General features: G+C 42.2%; 1 protein-coding gene across 1 annotated transcript in view; it reads right to left on the minus strand.

The window, feature by feature from the left end:
- Window positions 1–4,609: 4,609 nt before the first annotated feature.
- ddb1 (damage-specific DNA binding protein 1) overlaps window positions 4,610–24,145 on the minus strand; it is a 149,321-nt gene continuing 129,785 nt past the window's right edge. The window contains exons 25-27 of the mRNA XM_068046122.1: window positions 17,364–17,466; window positions 9,124–9,247; window positions 4,610–6,993 (exon numbers count right to left, since the gene is read on the minus strand). Of these exons, the coding sequence (XP_067902223.1) occupies window positions 6,910–6,993; window positions 9,124–9,247; window positions 17,364–17,466 (311 nt within the window). The 3' untranslated portion in view covers window positions 4,610–6,909. The remainder of the gene's footprint in view (window positions 6,994–9,123; window positions 9,248–17,363; window positions 17,467–24,145) is intronic.

The raw sequence follows: 24,145 nt of genomic DNA on the forward strand, positions 1-24,145 counted from the left end.
GTGAATACCTTTTTAATCATCCTCTGTCCCTGTTCAGATTTCAAAGTAAAGCTTGTGCCCCAACGCTGAAATGCCTTCCTCAGCATTTTTCTCCTCCTTTTGAAAATCTTTTTCAAAACACATCTATCAAAGCTTTGGGATACTGCTCCTGTTTTCCATGCGCCTATTTGAAGTGCCTTGGTACTTTTTAATGTTAAAAGTCTTCCAAGTTGGTGGCTGTTGCCATTGTTTGAGGTTGGAATTTTCTCTGCAAAACATCCAACTAAAACTGGCTTAAGATTAATAACTGATCCTAACTGCACTGCGTTAAATCTGATAAATAAAGAACTTACATTTATATGGCATCTTTCACATCCTCTGGAAATCTCAAAGCATTTTGCAGACAATCAATTATTTTTGCAGCATACTGACTGTTGTGTTGTAAGGATGAATGTACCAGGGTATTGGATACCAGTTCCTTATACTGCCATGAGCAGCTGCAGAATTTATCTTGCTCATGTAAAACTATCAAGAACACAACATACCAAAGATAATAACAAGTTTGCATTGAGACACAAAACAATGTGAAAACTAGTGAAATTTGCTGTTTTCCCTGTTTAATTTTACTTCAAATTAAACCTGATTTGTTGGATTGTAGCCTGATATACAGTTGATCAGCATTACTATCTGTCAGCCAGAGACCAACACAGGCCATTAAAGACAAACCTGTATTTATATAGTGCCTTTCACAACCTCAGGGCACCCCAAAACACTTTACAGCCAATGATGTACTTTTTGAAGTGTAGTCACTGCTGTAATGCAGGAAATTCTCACAAACAGAAATGTGATGACTAGATAATCTGTTTTTGTCATGTTGATTGAGAGATGAATACTGGCCAGGACACTGGGGATAACTCTCCTTCTCTTGTTCAAAATAGTGCCATGGGATCTGTTACATTCACCAGAACAAGTAGATGAGGCCTCGATTTATCATCTCATCCAAAAGAGCACCTCCGACAGTGCAGTACACATTCAATACTGCAAGACAATGTCAGCCTTGATTTTTGTGTTCAAGTCCTGGAGCAGAATTTGAACACAGAATCTTGTGACAGAGGCAAGTATGCCACCAATGGAGCCACAGTAATTTTACTAAATTTAGTTTATACTAAATTTTAAAGGTGGTAATATAGATAGATTCTTAAGGATCACTGAATTTTAAGCAAGCCATCATAAGTAGGACAAAAATGTTTGAGCAGAAAGACTTTAGGTCTTAGTCAGAAAGTACTCTGTTGTATGAATCCAATGGACAGTGAACAAGATTAAGCTATGCAATTAGATAATGGCTGTTCTGTATCTTAAGTCCATTTACCTGCTTTAGTTTCATACTCGAGATACTTTCCAAACAAAAGTCTATAAATCTGAGCTTTAACATTTTCAATTGACCTAGCTTCCAGTCTTTTTTTTTTTGGAGGGGAGAGTTCTAGACTTCCACTTTTCTTTGTGTGAAGTGATTTCTGACTTCATTCCTGAACAACATAGCTTTAATTTTAAGATTGTGACCCCTTGCTCTGGATTCCATCACTAGCAGAAATAGTTTCTCTCCAGCTATTCAATCAAATCTTTTAATCATCTTAAGCACCTGAATTATATCACCACTTAATGTGGACTGTTATACTGCAAAACATACACTTCTCACAGCTTATGAGATTGCCTAAAGCATACAAATTGAAATATAAGACCTTACATAAAGCTCATAACGGTACTTAGAGAATTGGCAATGGTGCTAAGAATATGTCAATTGCGATTGGTGGAGGTAAATGTAGTGGCCAATCTCCACCTGTAGTAAGTGTAAATAAAAACCACCTTTATATTGCAATATTGAGAGTTAGTACAGATTAGTAAAAGGCAGAGTGCTCAACTAATCTAATTGAATTTTTTGATGAAGTAACAAAGTTGATGAAGGGAATACAATGGATGTTGCATTCTATATGGATATTAAGAAAGCATTTGACAAACTTCCACTTAAAAGGCTAGTTAACAAAATTGAGGCTCATGGAAAGAGGGTCAGCATCAGCTTGAATAAAAAAATTGGCTTTAGGACAGAAAATGGCAAGCCATGATGTGGATGTTTTTCAGACTGGAGGATGGTAGACAGCGGTGTTTCCCAAGGTTCAGTGCTAGGACCACTGCTTTTTTTGATTCATATAAATGAGTCGGATATTGGAGTACAGAGTAAAATTACAAAATACGCCAATGATTCCAAACTTCAAGGTGTAGCAAACAATGACGATAATACCAAATGACTGCAACATGACATAGCTAGCAGAATGAGAAACAAGTGGCAACTGGAATTTAAAACAGAAGTGTGACGTGATCCATTTTGGCAGAAGGGATACAGGGAGGTAATTTACAATTAATGGCACAATTTTAAACAGTGTGCATGAACAGAGGGACCTGGGGGTTCATGTGCATAGATCTTTGAAGGTGACAGGACATATTGAGAGTGTATTTAGCAAAGCATATGGGAACTTGGGCTTCAAGATGGAGGTACTACGTACAAAAGCAGGGAGATTATGCTGAACCTTTATAAAGCTCTGGTTAGGCCACTACTGGAGTATTGCGTCCAGTTCTGGACACCATACTTTAGGGGCTGAATTTTATTCTCCCGCCGCCAGGAGTGGCAGCAGGTGAAAAAATGGCAGCTGGCATGTGTGGGCCACACGCAACCAAGCCGCTGCAATCTAGCGTGCAGCGACTCATCATAATATGCAGGGCGACCACTCCCCCCCACCAATGGCGGGGGCGGTCTCTGTGACACCGGCAACGGCGCCAGCTGTCTTTGTGCAGGCACTGGCGCCATTATTAAAGGGCTGCCTGACCTGTACAGATGAAGCACCCACTCTCCCCCAACCCCCTAGAGAGCCCAACGTTGGGACCTCAACAAAATCCAGTCCTAGGAGGGTTATGTGGGTCCTTGACAGGATGCAAAGGAGATTTACCAGAACGGTTCCAGGGATTATAGCTACAAGGTTACGTTGGAAAAGCTGGGATTGTTCTCCTTGGAGTAAAGAAGATTGAGGGGAGATTCAACAGATGTGTACAAGACTATGACAGGTTTAGGCAAGGTAGACAAAAAGCCGCTCCCATGAGATAATCATACAAGGACTTGCTCACAGATTTAAGGTTCTGGGCAAGACATGTGGGGGCTGTGAGGAAGAAGCTTTTTCAGCAGTGAGTGGTAGTGACCTGGAACTCGCTGCCTATGAGAGTGGTGCAAGTGGAGACAATCAATGATTTCAAAAGGAAATTGGATGGGCCTTTGAGGGAAGTAAACTTGCAGGGTTACAGAGATAGAACAAGGGAATGTGACTGATGGAATCACTCTATAGAAAGCCAGCATGAACTGATTGGGCCAAATGGCCTCCTTCTGTGCCATATTGACTGAGACAAACCATCATGGGTAAAAGGGCTTTCCCACCTTTGCCTTGTATAACCTCTGATTGTGGTGAGCAGGACAGTCACAAACATTATGTGGCTACAGTAAATGGAAGTTAACTTCAGGGAGAGCAGTTTTTAAAAAGATTGCAAGCAAAGGAGTGGTAGCAATGTCTTACCTGCTAGTGACAACCATGGGAAGTTTCCAAAGAACTGAGACTGGGGGAGGCAAGTATGGGTCCTGCTCTGCACAACTGAGATGCAAGTGAGGTTTCCGAGCTTAGCACACCTGGTGCGACTGAATTTCGTTCTGCATTTCAGCCAAGCCCTGGTGTATATGCATGGTTGAAAACTTCTTACCAAACCTATTAGGACTCCTTCCTTGTGGGGGGTAAAAATCCCCATCAGTAACACCCTTAGCCCACCCAAACATGCAACATACTACTTTGCAATATGACATACTAATTCCTCAAATCTGCAAGTTATAATGATTTAGCTACCATTTCATTTATAGCGAACAAAGTTTTTATTTTTTTTTTAAAAATAAATGTGTGTCTATAAAGGTAACCGATGTTAGGTTGGGCTTGGAACAACTTCCATTCTGGACACCCGGTGTCAGTATCAAACATTTCCAGACTAATTTTGGCATTGTTGATGCAGAGTAAAGTTCCCACAGTTCAACCTCAAAGCATTTCTCATGCAGTGAGATTTTTCCATTTCCCACATCACTCATCCCACACCTTCTCTGAGTTATCAATTTAGTGCTAAGAGCAGTTTGTGCTGCAAGTCCATTCCCACTAATAACTAGATTAAGACTGTCACTGCACACAGAATAGTCGTTGCCAGAGGCAGGAATCTTCCATTCCATTTGAGTTAGTTTAGAGATACAGCACTGAAACAGGCCCTTCGGCCCACCGAGTCTGTGCCGACCACCAACCACCCATTTATAATAATCCTACACTAATCCCAGATACCTACCATATCCCCACCTGTCTCTATGTTTCCCTACCTATACTAGGGGCAATTTTTAATGGCCAATTAACCCATCAACCTGCAAGTCTTTGGCATGTGGGAGGAAACCGGAGCACCCGGAGGAAACCCACGCAGACACAGGGAGAACTTGCAAACTCTGAGGCCCCAGGATCTAACCCCACAGATCTATCAAGTCCTCCATGGACACAGATTAAAATTGCACTTTATACACTTGGAAACTGAAATTTATTGAAGAAAATAATATTAAAAGGTTCGAGCACAGTGCACATCTGTTCATTATTTATAAAGCAGTTTTATTTTCAGCCTACAAAAGGACACAATTTTTTTTTTTTTTTTAAACAGCCACAATAGGAAGAATTAACATTTTCTTCAAGTAATATGAAGGGGACTCTACCTATAAACCAAAGGAAATAGGCACACAACACCGTAATATGCACTGCCCGCATACCAACTTCACAGTGATTCCCTCTCATCACGAGTTCACAATAGGCCCTAGAAATAGCTACAAATATGAGCAATCATCAGATCATCTCCTAGTTTAATGTACAACAGCTATTTTTATTTTAGCCAAAAGATCAGCCCACATGTTAAGATATGCTCTGGTTAGTGCTGCACCTTAAAGCCAGTGTTTTTGTTGAGTGGGGGAGAGGGTAGATTTCTTCTTTTCCCCTTTCTATAACATTTAGAAATAAATTAAATCCTAAAGCACATCCTTTGATAAATGCAGCCTCTTGGGTAAAGGGAAGTCAGCAGAACTCAAATTATCAGAATGTGTTAATTAACTTCTGTTCTCCCAGATGTTAACAAACCTGTCTATCTGCAGCATTATTTTTATTTCAGAATTTTAGTATTAAGTTTTGTTTTCTTTTAATCCTAAAGGAGATACATGCAGATTTTATAGGGTAGACTGTAAATTTGAATTCTGAAATTAAACCAACCCCCATTACTCCACTCCCTAAAAAATGGCAGGGTTCAAAATAACATTCAACATTGATTTGCATCAAAGCAATGCAGAAGTTATATCTCATTAGCATTACTACAATGCATAATTAAGACCCATTAGGCAGCTAATGGATTTTTTTTTTAAATAGATAATTGGCCAACTCTTACTTTCAGACATTCATTGGAGGTTGCACATGGCCATCAGCGGTCTAAGCCTAAGTGCACCAGGATAGGAGGGATGTATGCCCATTCTACAGTGCAATTTTGCCAACTTTTGCTCGTTATTGTGAGGCCTGTAAATTATGTTGTCATTTTAAGGCATACTAAGTGACAGATATAAGCACTCCCTGCTGTTCTTTACAAAATACTATGACACTGTCTGGTGCTCAGTCATGGAAATATCACCAACAGAGGGTGCTCAAGAACCCCGAGGGTGCTTACAAACAATTTTTCCAACAGCTGCCCCAAGTCTCCCATGCTCGTTTTCATAGCATCACAGCACCAAAAGGTGACATGCCAATGCATGAGTGCTGGGCTCAGATTCCAACAGTCCCTAACTATGGTGCTGCCTTTAATTAATTTACATTTTTTTTTTACATATTAAGTTGTTGGTTAATGCAGAGGAATGGAGCTATTTCTCATTTTAAACATTCAGTGTCAATATCAGGTACTCCAATGTCAGGAATAGCACAGGTTAAATTAAAAGTAAAGCTACTTCTATCCTGCCCCAACAATGTGCCATAACCTTAATTTCAGAAAAATACCTGCCAACTACAATGCATTTTTTCATTTTCCACACCAGCCACCTCAGTGAGATCGTCAGCTTGGTGACTACGAAGCCACAGCATAAAACTGCCCACAGAACTGGTTTCAAACTAGCTCAAATTCAATTCTGGTATGACACTTACAGCATGAATGAGAGGAATCTTCCATGTGAGCTGGATTCAAACCCAAGTCCCAGAAATGAAAAGTCAGTGTGCGAAATTGTTTGTAAATAAAACTAAATGATCCTACTGCCCTCCCTACAGGAACTATCTTTAAACTTTTCATCACAAAGTTCAAAAGGACAGTCACTGGAAGCACAGCAGACTCTTAAAACACAAGTTTATTTGTGCTGAGCACTTAACTAAGGATTAAAGTTGGGCAGCCTTTGACTGGATGGCCACATCATTATTTATCATTTCTGTCTATTCCATTGCTCCAAAGACTATAATGTGTCACATTCATCCCGCAACATGGAATGACAGTTGGAGAATAATATAGCTTCTATAGGTAATTTACATTTAATTTTTGGCTTTGGGTAATGCCAGACAGTAGGGGAAATGTCATTTTTTCAGCCTTCCCTGGAGTTCCCTTCCATATGAACAAAGGTGTCCTAATTCAGCGGCTCAGGACAGTGATGAAACATAGCTATGAGTGAAGAGGCTTTGCATCCCAGGCAATATTGGTTCATTTCATGGATGCTCTGTAGCTGTTTTTATTGTTTACAAAGGATTCACTGCAACCCTCCAATAAAACCAGCAATACCACTGAAACTCACAGCACAGCCCCAGTGCTCAGCTAATGTATTCTGGTCAACTCTTCAACAATTTTTATCAGATCATCTACAGTCGCTTCTCTCTTCATCCCACTTCCATCATCAATCTGAAAATAAAAGCAGTCATGTAAGTGTCTATGCCCAATGATCCATGAGCCATCCAAGCTTCATCCTTGGTAAAAACTACCAACCATAGAATAATCAAGAAAGAAGTGCCAATTGTAGAACAGAAGTCTTACTTGCTGGTTGACAGCTCTTAAACTCTCAAACCCCTAATCAGCCAGAGACCCGAAACAGTCAGAGCAGATCCTTAATAAAAACAGTAATGTCATGTTGCTAAAACTCCTTCAAAAAGGAGTTAGCTAAATATTTCGTTTGGGATGAGGTTTCTGTACTGTTGTTGAGTACAGTTGTTTTTGTACCTGTGGTAAGATGGTGACCACGGATCATTAATGGAAATGAGGCGACAGAGAATATTCTGGAGTTTTGCCTCATTATCCTTGGGAGCACACAGTAACTGCCCTCACAAAATTAAAAGGGTGAGACAAAATCCCTGATAGATTTGACAAAACATAGTCTGTTAAAATTACAAGCCTGATGAGCTGAATATTCTCTTCTTCTTCCAGGCATTATGCTCAATTTGCAGTTTATCCGCAGACCATGGCATTTCCACAGTTGTCTTGTATAGTAATACATGGGATGTGCTGCTCTTTGGGGTTCAGGATAAAATTACATGCTACAGATTGAAGTTTAATCATTTTATAATTGTAGTCTAGATGATTCAATTGGATTACATTACTGTCTGACATAAATTACGGTTTGTAAAATACATGGTCACATATCTGGATGGATGCGATGTGCCTATTCTTTCTTTGATCAGATCATATAACTGCAGCAATTGCAACTGCCAGTGTGCAAAGTAGCCACAAAGAATATTCACACAAGTGACTGCACAATCCATATATTAATACATTAAATCTGTGTGCACTTCCTATCAGCAATTTTCATTATAAATTTTTATGTTCACATTTGTCAAACTGTAATTACACTCTCCCACCAGTGAAGGCACTACAGCACTTCTAGTGTTATTACAGAGTAACAGGTTTATGTAGGCACTTTATATTATAAGTCTACATTAAGTAATAAAGGGTGACCATCTTTTCTATTCTGGGATAATGGAAGATAAACAGGTCATTCTAGAGGTAGCCAGAATCAGTTCGCTACACTCAGCAACCTGGTATAGAAGAAGAAATAAAAACAAGTAGTGCTGGAAATACTTCACAGGTGTGGAGAGAGAAGCAGAGTTAACGTTTCAGGTCAGGGACCTTCATCAGAACTGGCAAACGTTAGAAATGTAATAAGTTTTAAGCAAATAAAGTGGGGATGGGGCAAGAGATAACCAAAGAGATGTTGATAGGACAAGGTCACAGAGACGTTGTCCTATCTGATGACAGGTCACTGACCTGAAACGTTAACTCTGCTTCTCTCTTCACAGATGCTGCCAGACCTGTGAAGTATTTCCAGCACTTCTTGTTTTTATTTCAGATTTCCAGCATCTGCAGTATTTTACTTTTATTATACTGGTATAGAACAAGCATGTCCGAAAACTGATTTCTCTTGCCGTTGTCTGTTGCAATTCTGTTTTTGCTATTACCCAAGTATAAATAGCATTCACAGCATATCCTGTATATCTCCCTGCATGCTAATGTGGATAACCTTGCTATATCTGAAAAAAGTGAAATAAAGTTGCGACGTCTCAAAAGCAAAATACTGCAAATGCTGGAAATCTAAAATAAAAACAGTAAATGGTGAAAATATTCAACAGGTCAGGCAGCTTCTGTGGAGAGGGAAACAGAGTTAATGTTTTAGGCCAATGACCTTTCATTATAACTGCTCTGAAAGGAGTTCAACCTGAAACGTCAACTCTTGTTTCTCTGTCCACAGATGCCACTTGACCTGAATATTTCCAGCATTTTCTGTTTTTATTAGCAATGTCTCCTCTGGATATGCATGGGGAATTTCACATTACAGGCAGATACTTTTGAAGTCTGGATTCTTTAGAATTTTCGATTTGGTGACTTTTTTCATGTAAGTGGAGCTGTTTTGATGGATCTGATACACATGATGAAGTGACATGTTTTGGCTAATCAAGAAATTAATATGAGTATTAAAACATATTTTAATAATTTACATTGTCGGCAAAGCTATATTTAATTAGTTACACAGTCACACATTACCTGCAAGCCCGCAGCCACCTCCTGCATTTTAGGTCGGCTGAGATCCAAGAAGCTCTCAATAAGGTCTCCATCTATGAATCCTGCAGCAGGTTCAGTCTTTCTCTCAGAGTGAAATGATCTCCAGGTAGAGCAAAGTCATGGAAGATTTCTTTTGAACAGAAATTTGTCAGCAAACAACAGCAAAGACGGGCTTTACACAAGAACGTGCAGGAAGAGGAAAACTGCTAACAAGCCTCACAAATCTCATGTCACCACATCCCTCAATCCTGAACTGTTCCTGGTGCACAATTTCATAGAAACTCAGTGAAGAGCAATGAAAGTGCAAGAACCAAGACACTTGGAGTTACTGAGGTGGCATTACTTCTTATGAACATTACAGGACAGTTCCATAGGAAATTAATATTTTATGAAGTGTTCACAGCCATCACTGTAACAAATCTGAAGCAGCCCCTCATGTTCATAGTGTTTATGTGGGGCAAACTGTGGAAGTTATACTCCAATTCTGTCCAAAAAGGTTTGGTGAAAAGCTGGAAGACTTTAGTGAGAAAACATTTTTTAAAAACATTCAAAGCACTGTAAATTATATTTGTGGCCAATGGAATTTTCAAATAAGGCTTTCCAGTTAACAGATAAGTCTTTGATCATACAGATGGTTAGGGCTGTATTCAAACAGTTAAGAAAGTGCTTCTGTTTTTGTTAATTTTTTTTTTTAAAGAATTCATAGTTAAACTGAAGAAATGTTGGACCAGTTATTTTTTTTTCAAGAGAGCGTCGTAAATAGCGAGGAGGAAAGCCTTAGATTACAGGACAATTTAGATGGACTGGGAAGATGGGCAGAGCAGTGGCAAATGGAATTTAATCCTGAGAAGTGTGAGGTGATGCATTTTGGGAGGACTAACAAGGAAAGGGAATATACAATGGATGGTAGGACACTACGAAGTACAGAGTGTCAGAGGGACCTTGGTGTACTTGTCCATAGGTCACTGAAGGCAGCAGCACAGGTAGATAAGGTGGTTAGGAAGGCATATGGGATACTTGCCTTTATTAGCCGAGGCACAGAATATAAGAGCAGGGAGGTTATGATGGAGCTGTATAAAACGCTAGTTAGGCTGCAGCTGCAGTAGTGTGTTCAGTTCTGGGCACCACACTATAGGAAGGATGTGATTGTACTGGAGAGGGTGCAGAGGAGATTCACCAGGATGTTGCCTGGGCTGGAGCATTTCAGCTATGAAGAGAGACTGACAAGGCTAGGGCTTTTTTACTTAGAACAGAGAAGGATGAGGGGGGACATGATTGAGATATACCAAATTATGAGGGGCATTGACAGATTAGATAGGAAGAGACTTTTTCCCTTAGCGGAGGTGTCAATAACCAGGGGACATAGATTTAAAGGGGATTTGAGGAAAAGAAATTTCACCCAGAGGGTGGTTGGAATCTGGAATACACTGCCTGAAGACATGGTAGAGGCAGGAACCCTCACAACATTTAAGTAGTATTTAGATGAGCACTTGAAACGCCATAGCATACAAGGCTACGGGCCAAGTGCTGGAAAATGGGACTAGAATAGTTAGGTGCTTGATGGCCGGCACATACACGATGGGCCGAAGGGCCTGTTTCTGTGCTGTATGACTCTATGAGGACACAAAGAACTAGTTTGGCAACATGTACTGGTTGTCACATGACTTGTTAAAAAGAGAATAGAAACCCTGGCAACTAAGGCAGATGTGGGCAAAGTAGTGACAGTCGCGCACCGCTTGACAGGGCAGAACCCCAGCTCAGCCCTGCCTGTTCCATCTCTTTAAAAAGCCTGAAGAAGTGTCATGGAGAAGAAATCAGAGTCTTGCTGAATGCTTAAAGAGTGCAGAAGAGGAGAATTCCCAAGGAAGGAGAGATGACCACAACCCAGCTCAGTTTTCCAGCACCAAGAAGTCCACTGTGTCAACTCATCTCCTGTCTTTGAAAAGCCTGCTAAATTAATTCTCAACACAACCTGAAAAGAACTGTTCCAAAAGATCCCAGTGACCTGTCGATGTGTACTCGGAGGCCAGACTGGCTGCGAGTTTTTGAACACAATTTATCTCATCTGCTGTTTTCTTCAAAAATGGAGAAGTATTCAGCCCAAGTGTTCTTTTATCTGTTAGAGCTCTGAACAAAAAATCCCTTTTATTTTTCTGGTTAACTGGAGTGTGTGTGAGTGAGATTAAAAATGGCAGGAGATCTCAGACCCGTGTTATGCTCCTCTTGCTCAATGTGGGAGCTCAGAGACACGGCTGATGTCCCTGACTCCTTCACGTGCTGGAAGTGTGTCCAGCTGCAGCTCTTGTTTGACCGCATGACAGCTCTGGAGCTGCGGATGGCCTCACTTTGGAGCATCCGCGATGCTGAGGAGGTCGTGGATAGCACGTTTAGCGAATTGGTCACACCGCAGATTAGGATTGCTGAGGGAGAAAGGGAATGGGTGACCAAAAGGCAGAGAAAGAGCAGGAAGGCAGCGCAGGTGTCCCCTGCGGTCATCTCCCTCCAAAACAGGTATACCGTTTTGGATACTGTTGAGGAAGATGGCTCAACAGGGGAAGGCAGCAGTAGCCAGGTTCATGGCACCGTGGCTGGCTCTGCTGTTTGGAAGGGCGGGGAAAAGAGTGGAAGGGCTATAGTCATCGGGGATTCGATTGTAAGGGGAGTAGATAGGCGGTTCTGTGGTCGAAAACGAGACTCCCGAATGGTATGTTGCCTCCCAGGTGCACGGGTCAGGGATGTCTCAGATCGGCTGCAGAACATTCTGAAAGGGGAGGGTGAACAGCCAGTTGTCATTGTGCACATAGGCACCAATGATATAGGTAAAAAACGGGATGAGGTCCGACAAGCAGAATTTAGGGAGTTAGGAGCCAAGTTAAAAAGTAGGACCTCAGAGGTAGTAATCTCAGGATTGCTACCAGTGCCACGTGATAGTCAGAGTAGAAATGAAAGAATAGTCAGGATGAATGCGTGGCTTGAGAGATGGTGCAGGAGGGAGGGGTTCAGATTTTTGGGACATTGGGACCGGTTCTCGGGGAGGTGGGACTATTACAAATTGGACGGTCTACACCTGGGCCGGACTGGAACCAATGTCCTTGGGGGTGCTTTTGCTAACGCTGTTGGGGAGGGTTTAAACTAATGTGGCAGGGGGATGGGAACCAAACGAGGAGGTCAGTGGACAGTAAGGAGGTAGTAACTAAAGCCTGTAAGGAACTAGATAAAGAAGTCAGCGTGACTAAGGGAAAGAGTAGACAGGGAGCAGATGATGAACGCAAAGGGACTGGTGGTCTGAGGTGCATTTATTTTAATGCAAGAAGTGTAGTAGGTAAGGCAGATGAACTTAGGGCTTGGATTAGTACCTGGGAGTATGATGTTATTGCTATTACTGAGACTTGGTTGAGGGAAGGGCACGATTGGCAACTAAATATCCCAGGATATCGATGCTTCAGGCGGGATAGAGAGGGAGGTAAAAGGGGTGGAGGAGTTGCATTACTGGTCAAAGAGGATATCACAGCTGTGCTGAAGGAGGGCACTATGGAGGACTCGAGCAGTGAGGCAATATGGGCAGAACTCAGAAACAGGAAGGGTGCGGTAACAATGTTGGGGCTGTACTACAGGCCTCCCAACAGCGAGCGTGAGATAGAGGTACAAATATGTAAACAGATTATGGAAAGATGTAGGAGCAACAGGGTGGTGGTGATAGATTTTAATTTTCCCAACATTGACTGGGATTCACTTAGTGTTAGAGGTCTAGATGGAGCAGAATTTGTAAGGAGCATCCAGGAGGGTTTTCTGGAGCAGTATGTAAATAGTCCAACTCGGGAAGGGGCCATACAGGACCTGGTGTTGGGGAATGAGCCCAGCCAGGTGGTTGAATTTCAGTAGGGGACTACTTTGGGAATAGTGATCACAATTCCGTAAGTTTTAGAATACTCATGGACAAAGACGAGAGTGGTCCTAAAGGAAGAGTGCTAAATTGGGGGAAGGCCAACTATACCAAAATTCAGCAGGAGCTGGGGAATGTAGATTGGGAGCAGCTGTTTGAAGGTAAATCCACATTTGATATGTGGGAGGCTTTTAAAGAGAGGTTGATTAGCGTGCAGGAGAGACATGTTCCTGTGAAAATGAGGGATAGAAATGGGAAGATTAGCGAACCATGGATGACAGGTGAAATTGTGAGACTAGCTAAGAGGAAAAAGGAAGCATACATAAGGTCTAGGAGGCTGAAGAAAGACAAAGCTTTGAAAGAATATCGGGAATGTAGGACCAATCTGAAATGAGGAATTAAGAGGGCTAAAAGGGGTCATGAAATATCTTTAGCAAACAGGGTTAAGGAAAATCCCAAAGCCTTTTATTCATATATAAGGAGCAAGAGGGTAACTAGAGAACGGGTTGGCCCACTCAAGGACAAAGGAGGAAAATTATGCGTGGAGTCAGAGAAAATGGGTGAGATTCTAAACGAGTACTTTGCATCGGTATTCACCGAGGAGAGGGACATGACGGATGTTGAGGTTAGGGACAGATGTTTGATTACTCTAGGTCAAGTCGACATAAGGAGGGAGGAAGTGTTGGGTATTCTAAAAGGCATTAAGGTGGACAAGTCCCCAGGTCCGGATGGGATCTAACCCAGGTTACTGAGGGAAGCGAGAGAGGAAATAGCTGGGGCCTTAACAGATATCTTTGCAGCACCCTTAAACACGGGTGAGGTCCCGGAGGACTGGAGAATTGCTAATGTTGTCCCCTTGTTTAAGAAGGGTAGCAGGGATAATCCAGGTAATTATAGACCGGTGAGCCTGACGTCAGTCAGGTGCTGGAAGCTGCTGGAGAAGATACTGAGGGATAGGATCTATTCCCATTTGGAAGAAAATGAGCTTATCAGTGATAGGCAACATGGTTTTGTGCAGGGAAGGTCATGTCTTACCAACTTAATAGAATTCTTTGAGGAAGTGCCAAAGTTGATTGATGAGGGAAGGGCTGTAGATGTCATATACATGGACTTCAGTAAGGCGTTTGATAAGGTTCCCCATGGTAGCTTGATAGAGAAAGTGAAGTTGCATGAGGTCCAGGGTGTACTAGCTAGGTGGATAAAGAACTGGCTGGGCAACAGGAGACAGAGAGTAGCAGTGGAAGGGAGTTTCTCAAAATGGAGACGTGTGACCAGTGGTGTTCCACAGGGATCCGTGCTGGGACCACTGTTGTTTGTGATATACATCAATGATTTGGAGGAAAGTATAGGTGGTCTGATTAGCAAGTTTGCAGATGACACTAAGATTGGTGGAGTAGCAGATAGTGAAGGGGACTGTCAGAGAATACAGCAGAATATTGATAGATTGGAGAGTTGGGCAGAGAAATGGCAGATGGAGTTCAATCCGGGCAAATGCGAGGTGATGCGTTTTGGAAGATCCAATTCAAGAGTGAACTATGCAGTAAATGGAAAGTCCTGGGGAAAATTGATGTGCAGAGAGATTTGGGTGTTCAGGTCCATTGTTCCCTGAAGGTGGCAACGCAGGTCAATAGAGTGGTCAAGAAGGCATACGGCATGCTTTCCTTCATCGGACGGGGTATTGAGTACAAGGGTTGGCAGGTCATGTTACAGTTGTAGAAGACTTTGGTTCGGCCACATTTGGAATACTGCGTGCAGTTCTGGTCGCCACATTACCAAAAGGATGCTTTGGAGAGAGTGCAGAGGAGGTTCACCAGGATGTTACCTGGTATGGAGGGCGCTAGCTATGAAGAAAGGTTGAGTAGATTAGGATTATTTTCATTAGAAAGACGGAGGTTGAGGGGGGACCTGATTGAGGTGTACAAAATCATGAGAGGTATAGACAGGGTGGATAGCAAGAAGCTTTTTCCCCAGAGAGGGGGATTCAATTACCAGGGGTCACGAGTTCAAAGTGAGAGGGGAAAAGTTTAGGGGGGATATGCGTGGAAAGTTCTTTACGCAGAGGGTGGTGGGTGCCTGGAACGCGTTGCCAGCGGAGGTGGTAGACGCGGGCACGATAGCGTCTTTTAAGATGTATCTAGACAGATACATGAATGGGCAGGAAGCAAAGAGATACAGACCCTTAGAAAATAGGTGACATGTTTAGATCGAGGATCTGGATCGGCGCAGGCTTGGAGGGCCAAAGGGCCTGTTCCTGTGCTGTAATTTTCTTTGTTCTTTTGTTCTTTGAGTGCATGAGGGGCTAAGGTAAAAAGGGAACTTTAAAATTTCAATATGTGTGTTTATGCTTTACTTCATTACTGGTTAAGACTTGTTTTATAATAAACTGATAATTTTGTTGTTCATTAAAGAAACCTGGCTCGTGTTTTATATTCTGGGAAGAATAGAGTATACAATTGACCGTATCAGTAACTGGGAAAATTTAAACATGTGTTGTGACTTGTGAAGAAGTGGAACTAGAACAAACAGTGCACTCCTCCTGCCTCGGCCGTAACAATACTTAATGATATTAGATTAACTTCCCCCAGCCTTTCCAGGGAAACTTAAGGAGCAGGGAAAGGATTTGTACATTTTTACAAGCTACTCCCCTTCTCTGTATTGAAAAATATGCCAATCTCAAAGTCTTGGTTGAATGCTTTCTTAAACAAGATTAAATTCTTACCTCCAACAGTGATGTGCCCGGTCAGGTCTCTTTATTGCTCGGCCGCTATGGTGGTTACATCAACTGCCATCTATCCAAAAAAGTGGAAAATCGCCCAGCTATGTCCTGTCCACAAAAATCCAATCCAACCAATTTACCACCCTATCAGTCTACTCTCAATCATCAAGATACTGGAACAGTGCTATCAAGCAGCACTTACAGAATAAGCTCGTCATCAATGCTCAGTTTGTGTTTTGCCAAAACTACTCAATTCCAGACCTCATTACATCCTTGATTGAAAAATGGACAAAATAGCAGAATTCCAAAGGTGAGATGAGAACTTCTGCCTTGATGTTAAGGGCAGTCTTCAACCGAGTGTGCCATTAAGGAACCCTAGTATAGTTCAAGTCAATGGGAATGGGAATCGGGGAAACTGTCCACTGGCTGTAGTCATACCTAGCACAAAGGAAAATGGCTGTGGTTGTTGGGGTCCAATTTTCTCAGCTCCAGGACAACACTGCAGGAGTATCTCAGGGGAGTGCCCCAGGCCCAACCATCTTCAGCTGCTTCATCAATGATCTTCCCTTCACCATAACATCTGAATTGGGGATGTTCACTGGTGACTGCACGGAGTTCAGTTTCATTCACAACCCATCAGACAATGAAACAGTTCGTGTCCACGTGCACCCAGATAACATTCAGGCTTGTTAAGTGGCAAGTAGCATTCATGCCACACAAGTGCAAGTCAATGACCATCTCCAATAAAAGGAAGTATAACCACATTCCCATGACATTCAATGGCACTACTACCATCAAGAACCCGGGGGTTAGCATTAACCAGAAACTTAAGTGGACCAGGCACATAAATACTGCAACTACAAGAGCAGATCAGAGGCTGGATATTCTGCGGCAAGTGACTCATCTCCTGACTCCCCAAAGCCTGTCCACCACCTACAAGGCACAAGTCAGGACTGTGATGGAACACTCTCCTTTTGCCTGGATGAGTGCAAATCCAACAACACTCAAGCTGCTCGACACCATCCAGGACAAAGCATTTCGCATGATTGGCACCCCATCCACCACCATGGTGTCTGCAGTGTGTACCATCTACAAGAAACTGCAGACACTCGCCAAGGTTTCTTCAACAACACCTCCCAAATCCATACCTCTACCACCGAAAAGAACAAGGGCAGCAAGCGCATAGGAGCATCACCATCTCCAAGTTCCTCTCCAAGTCACACAACATCCCGCCATGGAAATAGATCACTGTTCCTTCATCACTGGGTCAAAATCCTGGAACTTCCTATCTAACAGCACTGTGGGAGTATCTTCACCACACAGACTGTAGCAGTTCAAGAAGGCAGCTCACCACCGCCTTCTCAAGGGCAATTAGGGATGGGCAACATATAGTGGCCATGTCAGTGACACCACATCCTGTGAATGTATTTAAAAAGTGAGGCATCCTGAAGCAGATCCATCAAACGTTACAGGTTCCATGACTGGAGACTGCCCTGAGAGTGAATGCAGACCTGCCAAACTCCAGATTCTGGGAAGGAATAAGCAACAGCTTGATGTGCATTCTTTCCCCTTTAATAAAACCACCAATCTAATCTAAACAGATGAATTCATTAAAAAGGATATAATGAATGTTCAATCTTGCCCACACTTTTGATAACTTTATTCAGTCGATTTTGGACTTCTAAAAGGAAGTTGTACCAGCTCTCAGACAACGAGGTAACCAAACCTGTAAAACAACCGTCAATAAGCTAAACAAATCTGTGAAGCAACAGCACTTACATTAAAGAGTTTCTTCTAACAAGTGATGAGGTTGCAGTATTGGTCCTGCTGAGACTGAGGCACATTATTCTTCACAGTCTTTTGATTTTTTTTTTGTTGCCTGTTCCCACTTAAGATTTTTAGGAGACTCTGTCTCAATTGTGTTATAATGTCAATTTGCCCCTACAGCTTTTATAGTGGCACAATGAGTTTCCCCATTGAGAATTCCTTTATACCCTGGTTTTATTGAGAAGAATGTCAGGCAACTTATTTTTCAGTATACAAGGACTGTGCCTAATAACTATCCCACAAACAGCAGCAGAGATTCACTGAACTTGTATGACTGAGTGGGTTAGCTCTGCCACCTCAGAGGAAGTGATGTTGCCTACCTCAATCTGATCTGCATCCACACTGCTGCACAGTAATGCTAATAACTGTAAGGGCACTTTAGCCCTTAGTGTTGGCTTATTCTAGGTATATTGTACCACTTTCCTATAGGGTGGGTATCCTGAATTTCCCAAGAGCACAAACTTCCCATACCCACTTGAAACCCAAATAAGCCACGGAGAATTGGGTGCTGAGCCACTTCTGCCTGCTGAATGCATATTTTGCTTCCATATTGGGTTGCCTTGCCAAGGGCCATCATAAAGTTTAAATGAAAGCAAAATACTGTGGATGCTGGAAATCTGAAATAAAAACAAATACTGGAAAAACTCAGGTCTGGCAGCATCTGTGGAGAAGCGGAGTTGACATTTCAGGTCAGTGACCCTTCTTCAGAACTGGCAGATAGAAGAAAGATTTTCAGCTAGTAAAGCGGGGATGGGGCAAGAGATAACAAAAGAAAAGGTACTGATAGGACAAGGTCACAGAATAGCTGACCAGAAGGTCATGGAGCAAAGACAAACAAATGTTAATGGTGTGCTGAAAGACAAAGCATTAGTACAGAGAGGGTGTTAATGGAAAGAAAACTGAACAGCCACAAGCACAAACATGAAAAAAAAACATGGGGAGGCACAGTAGAAACAAACTTAAACTAAAATAAACACAAAAAAGAAAAAACTAAAGATAAAAGTAAAATGGGGGGTCGTCATGCTCTGAAATGACTGAATTTAATGTTCAGGCCGGCAGGCTGTAGCGTGCCTAATTGGTAAATGAGGTGCTGTTCCTCAAGCTTGCGCTGATGTTCACTGGAACACTGCAGCAATCCTAGGACAGAGATGTGAGCATGAGAGCAGGGGTGTGTGTTGAAATGGCCAGCAAACGGAAGCTCGGGGTCATGCTTTCGGACTGAGCGGAGGTGTTCCGCAAAGCGGTCACCTGGTCTCCGTTTGGTCTCCCAAATGTCGAGGAAACCACATTGTGAGCAGCAAATACAGTATTTTACATTGAAAGTACAAGTAAATTGCTGCGTCACCTTAAAGGAGTGTTTGGGGCCTTGGATAGTGGAGAGAGGGAAGGTAAATGGGCAGGTATTGCACCACCTGCACTTGCAGGGGAGGTGCTGTGGGAAGGGGACGAGGTGGTGGGGGTAATGGAGGAGCGGACCAGGGTGTCATGGAGGGAACGATCCCTTCGGAATGCTGACGGGAAGAAAGGGGAAGATGCCTTTGTTAGTGGCATCACACTGGAGGTGGCGGAAATGGTGGAGAATGATCCTTTGGATATGGAGGCTGATGGGGTGGAAAGTGAGGACAAAGGGAACCCTGTCGCAGTTCTGGGAGGGAAGGGGTGAGGGTAGAGGTGCGGGAAATGGGCCGGAAACGGTTGAGGGCCCCGTCAACCACAGTGGGGGGGAGGAATCCTCAGTTGAGGAAAAAGGAAGACATATCAGAAGCACTGTCATGGAAGGTAGCATCATCGGAGCAGATGCGGCCAGTTCTGAAGGATCAGTGACCCGAAACGTTAACTCTGCTTCTCTCTCCACAGATGCTGCCAGACCTGCTGAGTTTTTCCAGCACTTTGTTTTTATTATAAAGTTTAAATGTCTTTTGAACCTTTCCAACAGTAAAATATTTGTCCCTATTCTCCCACTTCCCTTTAACAGTCAGTGTTAAACACAATATAAGTAGGAGGAGCAGCAATAGACCATACGGCCCCTTGAGCCTGCTCCACCATTCAATACAATCATGGCTGATCTTCTGCCTCAACTCCACTTTTCTGCCCACTTCCCATATCCCTTGGGGACCATAAATGTGTATCTCAGCCTTGAATATATTCAACAATGGAGCATCCACAATCTTCTGGGGCAGAGAATTACATAGATGCACAACCTTATGGGTGAAGAAATTTCTCATCTCTGTCCTAAATGACTAGCCCCTCATCCGGATACTGTGCCCACATATTCCAGATTTCCCAGCCAGGGAAACCTCTGTGCCCACTAACAGGGCTGCATAATTCTGTCTGTTTCCATGAAATCACCTCTCATTCTTCTAAACTCCAGACAGCATAGGCCCAATTTACTCAGCCTATCAAAGGACAACCCTCTCATCCCAGGGACCAATCTAGTGAACCTTCACTGTACCGCCTCCAAAGCAAGTATATCCTTCCTTAAATATGGAGACCAAAACTGCACACTGTACTCTAGATTTGGCCTCACCAAAGCCCTGCACAACTGTAGCAAGAATACATTATTCTTGCACTCCAATGTCCTTGCAATAAAGGCCAACATGCCATATGCCTTCCTAACTGCTTGCTGTACTTGCATGCTGACTTTGTTCCTTGTATGACTACACCCAAATCTCTCTGAACAACATTTACAAGTTTCACACCTTAAAAAAATATATATACTGCTTCTCTTCTTACTACTAAAGTGAACAATCTCAAACTAAAGGCCTGCTACCCGACCTGAACCCGACAGCGTGTCATGTTCGGGTTGGGTTGCACTTCCGGGTCCGGCATTTGGGCTCGGGCCGGGTTGGACATGCTCTATCACTTTAAAAGTGGTTTTATTAGTTTTTTAAAGCTTGTGCAGGTAAGGAATAAAGTGAAAAATGGAAGGCAAGTTAACTGATGGTTGAGTCGGGTCGGGCGCGGGAAAAAATGAAAACACTCGGGTCGGGTCTCATTTGCAGACTTTAGCAGGCCTTTACCTCACATTTCACCACATTATACGCCATCTGCCACCTTGTTGCCCATTCACTTAACCTGTCTATATCTCTTTGCACCTTCCGAGTCCTACGCACAGCTTACATTCCCACCTAGCTTTGTACTGTCAGCAAACTTGGATACATTACTCTCTGTCTCTTCATCTAAGTCAGTGATATAGATTGTAAATAGCTGAGGCCCCAGCACTGATCCTTGCTGCACTTCACTAGTTACAGCCTGCCAACTTGAAAATGCCCATTTATCCCTACTCTCTGCTTCCTGTCTGTTAACAATCCTCTATCCATGCTAATATATAACCCCCAACTCTATGCACCCTTATCTTGTGTATCAGCCTTTCGTGTGGCACCTTATCGAATGCCTTTTGGAAATCCAAGTATACTACAAGAGTTCCCTTTCGTAAAACCATGCTGACTTTGTCTGATCATACTATGATTTCCTAAGTGCACTGTTAAGGCTTCAATAGATTCCAGCATTTTCCCAATGACTAATGTCAGCTAATTGGCCTGTAGCCCCGTTATCTCTCTCCCTCCTTTCTTGAATAGCAGTGTTACATTTGTGAATTTCCAATCTGTTGGGAATGTCTTGGAATCTAGGGAATTTTGGAAAATCATAACCAGTACATCCACCATCTCTGCAGCTATTTCTTTTAGAATCCAAGGGTATAGGCCATCAGGTCCTGGGGATTTGTCAGCTCTTAGTACATTAAATTTCTCCAATACTTATTTTCTGCTGAAAATACAGTTTGTGAAGGATAGCTCTGCAGCCAATCTTTACACACTGTTATATTTAGAGTTATACATTATAAGCGCACACTCCTAACCCAACAACCACAGTTTCAGTCTGTATCTATTTATAGTGATTCAGGTGAATCACCAATTAATGCCCACCACCAGCATACAATTAAACACAATGTACAATTAACAGATCCCCTCCTCTCCTTAAATAAAAAAAAGTTAATACGTACAACCAAAATTTCAAAACAAATGAAATCAAAAAGCTCTGTACAAAGACAGACTTAATGAGTGGGCAAGATCCAAGTAAGCTGCCATTTTAGTAAGTGTATACAGCTTGCCCTTTGGACCTTGCAAGTATGTAACTGACTTATTTAGGAAACCTATTTGAACTACTTTTAGATATAGTAGCATTCCAATGTATATAAGTGGAAATGGAATATAATGTGGAAACATGTGAGGTTATCCACTTTGGTAGGAGGAACAGATGTGCAGAGTATTTCATAAATGGTAAGAGATTAGAAAGGGTAGATGTACAAAGGGACCTGGGTGTCTGTCAATAAGTCACTGAAAGCTAACATGCAGGTGCAGCAAGCAATTAAGGTGGCTAATATTATGTTAACCTTGATCGCAAGAGAATTTGAGTACAGGAGTAGAGAAGTCTTGCTTCAATTGTACAGAACCTTGGTTTGACCACACTTGGAGTACTGTGCGCAATTTTGGTCCCCTTACCTTAGGAAGGATATTATTGCCATAGTGGGAGTGCAACCAAGGTTCACCAGACTTGTTCCCGGGATGGCGGGACTGTCCTATGAAGAGAGATTGGGGAAACTGGACCTGTATTCTCCAGAGTTTCGAAGAATGAGAGGTGATCTCATTGAAACCTAAAAAATACTTAAAGGGATAGACAGGGTAGATGCAGCAAAGCTGTTTCCCCTGGTTGGGCAGTCCAGAACCAGGGGACACAATTTCAAAATAAGGGGGAAGCCACATACTGAGATGAGGAGAAATTTCTTTCTTCAGAGGGTTGTGAATCTTTGGAATTCTCTACCCCAGAGGACTGTGGAAGCTCAGTCATTGAGTATGTTTAAAGCAGAGATTGACAGATTTCTAAAGACAGATGACATAAGGGGATATGAGGATATAAGGATAATGTGGGAAAAAGGCATTGAAGTGGATGATCAGCCTGATCATATTAAGTGGTGGGGCCGGCTCGATGGGCTGAATGGCCTACTCCTGTTCGTATGTTAACGCATTACATTGCGAGACGCCACTGCTCCAGTACCCCTAACAATTTCTTCGTACTTCTCTTTTTCTTTTCTTTTTGTAAAAGAATCAGACAGTGATGACTTGCATCCACTCATTTAATTTTCAAGATTTCTTTTCTGTCCAGCATTAATTTCAAAGCAGCAAGGTCAATCTGTAACTTTTTCTCACTCACTTTTCATAGAGTGTACATTATTCCACAATGACTATTATCGACATAACATTTAATCGTATACTACCTTCAGTACACCCATTGTACAGAATCTCACTTGAAATACTTGACAAATAGAATCAAACATCCACTACCTCCAGAAGGGCCAGATTTTCAGCAGCCAAAGTACTTTTAACATCCTATTTTCTTAGCTTCCCAAGCTAAAGGACAACATTTCTCATTCTCACCTATCAGAAATATGAAACCAACTGTACTAGAATACCCATCAGGAAGATGTGGGGCATTGCTAAAAATGCCTAGTTTCATGTTCTTTGGGTTGCCCAAGGATGAGAACTTAAGTACACATTTCTCCATATTTAATTTTAATGTTTTATTCACCCTTAAAGCATATTCTATTTCAAGGTGTTTCATCATACTACTTAATTCCAACACATCAAACCCAGAACCTGGTCTATTCTGAGTGCTCAACCAGTTCACCTGACTAACCAAGCTTTGCAATTGTTCTGTCTTTTTTTTTTTTAAAGATATATCTTTCTGCGAGGACGTGGCACAACAAACTGGGATGCGAGTAACACTCTCTAAACAGGATTGTTGATTTAAAGATATTTCAGACCTACTCTGCTTAATAACTAAACCAATAGATTTAGAAGCCCCATAACCTTGACTCCCAATCTTAAATTCTACTCTAATCTTCATAACACATTTTGCAAATTTCACAGCATCACCCCATAAGAAATCACAATATGCATCAAGATGTCTGAAAGTTTTCATTTATATTAAAAAATTGTGATATCGACTTTTGTTGAACACAACCAATTTTCAGCAAAACAGATCTCACCAAGAAATACCACACCTTGGTAACATCATTAAGGAAACAGATGCATCTTTAGTTTCCATAGTTGCCTTGTGGGGACAGATCAAAAGTAAGCTAATCAGCTAACAGAATAACTGTGGATTTGCGGAGCCAATTTATAAAAAATAACAAGCAGAAGCTAACAGGGGGACAGCTGCAGATAGCTTAATAGCCTATTGTTTAATAATCAGCCTAACAGTTCAAGGAGGGGGGGGGGATGTGGAACTACTGAAATAAAATGCAAGTATAAAATGCTGGGACGAATGAACCAATCATGCACTGATAACAGAAGTCTGCAAACCACTCAGAAACAAGAGGGGGGGGGGGGGGGGGCGCGTTACTAGTTTTGTTTGAATAACTAAGAAAGGCTTGCTGTAGTGAGCACATGTTCTTTTGTTTTGGTCTTTGTTCTTTTTGTAATCTTGCAATGTAACAATCACATACTGCAATAAAGTTTCTAAAAGTTACGGTCGGACTTCGTCTCTCTTTGTAACTGATGGGATCCAACATGCCTTCTGCA

The sequence above is a fragment of the Heterodontus francisci genome, chromosome 14, assembly GCF_036365525.1.
Source record: "Heterodontus francisci isolate sHetFra1 chromosome 14, sHetFra1.hap1, whole genome shotgun sequence".
In the NCBI taxonomy this organism is placed as follows: domain Eukaryota; kingdom Metazoa; phylum Chordata; class Chondrichthyes; order Heterodontiformes; family Heterodontidae; genus Heterodontus; species Heterodontus francisci.